The 5,529-nt window shown below is 41.3% G+C and overlaps 1 protein-coding gene across 1 annotated transcript; it reads left to right on the forward strand.

Annotated features, from left to right (window-relative positions):
- The first annotated feature begins 1,019 nt into the window (after positions 1 to 1,019).
- On the forward strand, positions 1,020 to 4,055 carry LOC134076227 (uncharacterized). Its single transcript, XM_062531226.1, has 5 exons — positions 1,020 to 1,042; positions 1,252 to 1,357; positions 1,865 to 2,118; positions 2,505 to 2,691; positions 3,395 to 4,055. The coding sequence occupies exons 1-5, from the start codon at positions 1,034 to 1,036 to the stop codon at positions 3,559 to 3,561; spliced, it is 723 nt and encodes a 240-aa protein (XP_062387210.1). The 5' UTR covers positions 1,020 to 1,033; the 3' UTR covers positions 3,562 to 4,055.
- The last annotated feature ends 1,474 nt before the right edge of the window (positions 4,056 to 5,529 follow it).

Below are 5,529 nucleotides of genomic sequence, written 5' to 3' on the forward strand. Positions count from 1 at the left end.
GGACGATGAGAAGGAAAACAATAGCAAAGCGAATCACCGGCTGCGAATATGAAGAGCAGCGTCAGAATTATGAAGAAACGGACACTGAAATATCGCGGAGCATCGCACCATGTGTAAGTCGGGGCTTTCCCTTTGCTACTGCTTTGGTCTGGTTCGGTGTTGCGTTTTGACAGACCATGGAATGTCACACACGATTGATGTGGCTAATTAACTGTCTTTCAGCAAATGCTACAGAAGAGAAGAAAACAAATGCCCGTATGCAAAAGGAGTGGAGAAGATATTTTACAGGTAGAATTAAGCCGGTCCAATTAAGTCTATAACGATTTGGGTCTTAGCCTACTATATTCTTAACACTAAGTTATTTAATTAGGCTATTAGGAAGATGTGTGGTGTTTTGGAAATAGCTCAGACAAAGGTGTAGGTTAGCATATGTTTCTCCCATCTGGTAATGGGGATCAGGCTACGTTATTTGATCAAATGTTGATGGGGTATTATAGATAGCCTACGTTAAGTCATCAGGCTTTTGGCAGGATTGAATTTCCATTGAACACATAATACTTGTAGCCTATTCTGGGCAATGGCGATGAGGGGCGTGGAACCAGGAGGAGGGCAACCTACCTGAGTACAGGAGGGTGAGGAAGTGAAGCAGGTGGCATCAGTAGCAGAGCACCAACTCTGTGCGTTTTGTTTACTCTGTGATACATTGGAATCCATCAAGCGTCATCTCAGCTCTGTTCTCTAAATTAGTTGACAATAACATTGATCTGAGTAACTTAATGAGTGAGATAAGTTTGATGGATAGATTTCAGCTGGTAGAAATATTGTTCTCCTTCAATCACTCTAAATGGTATATAATTTAGATGATCCTCTCCCCCAAATAATAACAAAACAATTACACAATCATGAGCAAAAAGAGCAAAGACTGTTTGCATATTTACATTTGACATGTGATTGCAATTAAATGAAGTCTTGATGCCATCCACAGGGTTTTAAAGTGGACAACTCCATAGGGTATCCAGGTGATGGAGATAATATGATGGAGGTGAGTTTGAGGATAGCAGATTTTTGGCTGATCAGATATACAACGCTGTGGGTGTGTATTGTTACAGAGTGTAAAAATATGTAACGCAACCTGACAACAGGTAGTGGATGTGTTATACCAGACAGCAGTTTACAGCTTCAGTGAAGTCTTCAATTTGATTACTAGATAGTGAAATATAATTGTATTAGTGAACAACAATGTCACCTCAGATACTTGGAGGACTCCAGGCTAGCTCCAAAACAGATCTCATCACCATGGTGCTGAGCATGCACAGAGAGATGGACAACCTCAGAGAACAAATCCGATGTCTCACAGGTGTGTGGGCGTGTCCTTACCATCAGGGAGGGGCTCTATGATTGGAGGGTGGGTTCAGCTTTAAATTGACAAATGAACAGGGCTTAAGTGCTCTTTATTACTGTCATATAGCAACAATTAATAAACATGATGAATTCATGCCATCATGAGTTTATGTGGGGGAGGCATGCTGGGAGAAAATAACTTTTACCTCACCAGTGGATGTAATGTAAACATTTAACATTGACAATAGTGTCTGTGTTCATTGGATTCAAAAGCTGATTAGGTATGTGCAGAATTTATGGAAAATCAGACAGCCACTTTAACCACACACATTAGAAAGGATCCATTTCAAACCAAAGATATACTACTTTGGTCAAGACTGAGACAACGAGTTAAACAACATGTTTAGAGTGTCTGACGATTTATTGCATAGGCTAAATTATTCACATCAAGCTGAGCTAGTGTGTTGTAAGCAATGTTAGTCAACCTAAAGCAACATAAATCAATGTTCATTTTGTAATTAAGCTTGTGGAAAACTGGCGCAAAACCTTGAGAGCTTGATGGAGACAACCGACTTCTGGTTGAATAACACCACAAGAGCTACGTCACCCAGCTTGCTGAGGCCCACCGAGGGCAGAGATGTTCCTACTGTGTACACAAACTCTTTTGTGGCAAACGGGAGGCTGGCCCAAATGGAGACGGCGAATCACCATCAAGGAGTCCAGACAGGAGCCAATGATGAGGACCCAGAGGAGGAAACTCCTCCCCTTTTCCAAGACGTAAGGTTTTTCCCACATTGTCGCTCCACAGGCAGTCTTGTGAAAAAAAATGTGCAGATTACAATGTCAATATGTGACAGTACGTGGTGATGATTTGGATGGAGTAAACCTTCCCCATGAATACTCTCAAATGGTACATAGAGAGATCACAAGGTTCAAGATGCCACAAGGTGCAAGATGCCAAACAAGTTCAGCTGTAAAATCATTTTAGAATGCCTTTTTTTGTCACAGCATGCAAATGATCATATCTAGTTAATCACACCAAGCATTCCCTTCGCCGACGTTTAACAGATTCAGATCTGTGTGGCTCTCAACAGCTCTCAAATAGCTGTTTTGCTTCTCAACAACAACAGCTAGTCTTTGGTCCTTTTCTTACCTCTCTGCAGTTTATTACGACTGACCTGCTCGAGCGCTGCAACACGGGGACCACAGCTCAGAAACTGACCAACGACCTTTTGTGTGGGCTATATGAGAGGGACTGCCTGGCCTCACGTTCAATCTCGGGCATCGTCAACAACAACCGAGGCCAGCCAAAGCCTGCCCTGCCAGCGCACGAAGTCCAGGCCGTTCTGAGTAAGACCAGAGCCCATCTTTACCGCTGACAACTCCTGTCAGACGATTTTATTAGACAGACAGAGGAGGAGAGCATTGATAAGTTTGAGCGAAGAACTATCTCATGGTGGTAAATTGAATAGAGACAACAAACCAACCATCTTGAATTTCCCTTTGGGGATCAATAAAGTATCTATCTATCTATCTATCTATCTATTTATCTATCTATCTATCTGTCTATCTAACCAAATGAACAAGTAAGCCGATGGGCTGGACAGAGACTAAATTGAACAGAGCTGCATCTGCCAAAACACTTAATTTCCACTGGCACTGGTGGCAAATTAGGATTCTTCTTAATCAGATTATTGGCTAAGGATGTTAACACATACCACTACAAAATAGCAAAGACTGCATGAGATTCTATTGCTTTCAAGGTGCAGCATGGGACCTCCTTCCAGTTCAGCAAACCGAACAAATTTCAACTAGACTAACTTTAACTTTAAGTTAAAAAACGATCAAATAATCAAATAATTCCAAGCAGAACCTTTCAGGTTTCTTCTTTGGGGAGAGCCTAAACCAGACTTTCTATATTATGATTCCCTAGTAACCTCTATATTTGGCTCTCTGCTGTTATTTTCTGTATTATGGAGACCAGGAGACTGTGTATGTTTCACTCTGTGACAGCACATGAAATGCCTAAGCCAGCTGTTGACTCCCTCCTCAGGGGCAGTAAAGTACTTTTTCCCTGGGAAGACCGACTCAGAAATCAAGGGCTACATTCGACAGAAGCTGCAGAATGAGGCCAAGCGACTCCGGAAGAAACATCACCCTGCGACCGCGGCGTCAGCAGCATCCGACAGAGGAGTGGGATCGGAGCTCCCCAGCGCATAGCGCGACGCCTTACTCTATGGTATATTGGGCTCTCGGGACTTTGCCTCCTCCGATAGCGTCTGAAGTGTTTGAATTGATAGCACTGAGAGAGATTAGGGCTCAGAGGAAATCCTGGCCACTCGTGTGTTGGCGTTCTGACTTACAGTAGCTTGTCGAGGACCACCTGAGACAGAAGTGATGCCTACTGCTCTACCTTAGTGAAGTGGATCGAGTCATTAAAGAGATTTTGTGGAGAACTAGCTACTTGTCATGTTACCTGTCAGTCATAGAGCTGTGTATTGCATTCCCAAGTGTTTGATGTTGGTCTGGTTGAATTAAGTAACTAATGATGAAATCAATTTACAGTCAAAATAACAGGTTGGTGAAAACTGAGATAAAATCAGCTAACAGTGGACATTTTTCAGTGTTAGAGGACAGCTAACTGTCAAAACTGTCCTTTGCGACTTTAAATGATGCACTTCTACTTAGTGTACCTATCCAGGTGTCTTTTTGGATTTTACCACGGTCAATAAAACATTTTCTTCTTTTTTTAAATATTTCTCATGTCTTTTATAATACAGTATTTGATTTAAGCATAGTATTTGCATAGTCATGGTCTATAAATAATTATTTTCTTCTTTATTATCTTTGCACAAACAAAATATGACACATTCGTTATGCATTTTTGTATCCACTGTATTTTGATGAAAATGTTTAATACATAAACGGTTATGTATGGTCTTGATTTAATCCGCTTTATATGCCAATGCACCTCACCTATTGTTTAATTGAAAAGTCCTGATTAATTATATGCAAACCACAAATGAACACTGCAGCAGTTTAATTTAGTGACCATTGCGTCCTGCATGCACTGATTATAACATCAAAGACCATAGAAAAACATGCAAAAGTGTTTGGCACATAAATCTTAGAAGCCCCAAGGACTCGAGCAGCTTTTTTTGCTGTGTCTACTGGGGGCTCTGAAGCCCTCACTCAGCAGCTGTGGCAACCCCCCCCCCCCTCTCTCCTCCACCCCCCAGCCACAACAGAGGATGGGCGTGAGACAAAGGACTGCGTGGGAACTGCATATGGTACATAATCAATAGGCCTTATCACATGCACACACGGCATCGCAGACATAAGAGCAGGGAAACTCTGCCATTATCTGTGATACATGAACCCAATCCATTTAAGTGTCAATGATGAAATAGATAAGAGACTGGACAACAACATGCATGGATCCTGGACTGTTTGCTTTTGTTTTCTCTCTCTCTCTCTCTCTCTCTAACTGTCGGGGCAGTATCTCAGTTGATCCAGCCGAGCTAGGCGTCCACCCTGCATTTTCTGACACAAGATCTGCCTGCAGGAAATCAGTTTGGTTTTTGTTCTGTTAACAAATAACCAGGACATCCGTCAGTGCTGTAATGTGATTCCTATTCTTTGTAAAAGACACTCCCCTTCCACTGGATCTACTATTTATGTGTTATGCTATTACGCCCCTGCGCAGAGGAAAACACATTTTTTTTATTTTAATATTGTGTTCCAATAAACCAATACATGTATACATTTCACAGCACCATAACTTGACATATTTACATTTCTTTCACAAGACATTTCCATGTTAATGTTCAGTATTACCTAAAATGACATTTATTGACATAGAGATACAAGACAGTCTTATATCTGTCTCTGTTTTATTGTTCTAATTTATACAGTTATGGGTGCACTGTTGTTTTTATGCTTTAGATCCGGGAAGTATCCTGGCTCCACCTAAACTGTTGTACTTACAGATACATTCAGAAGCAGAATACACATTGTAATTATAGCACTGAGTCATCCCCACTCTATGAGTTGCGGTTTATAGTGACGTTCATTGCTCTGAATATCTTTTCAAACATTCTTTGTATCTGAAGTGTTTTTGTATATGTGAAATACGATGTGAACACTGCAAATGGAAGTTGAAGGCGTGAAAGTAAGTGTGGCAAGCTT

This window comes from Sardina pilchardus, chromosome 3 (genome assembly GCF_963854185.1).
Source record: "Sardina pilchardus chromosome 3, fSarPil1.1, whole genome shotgun sequence".
In the NCBI taxonomy this organism is placed as follows: Eukaryota; Metazoa; Chordata; class Actinopteri; order Clupeiformes; family Clupeidae; genus Sardina; species Sardina pilchardus.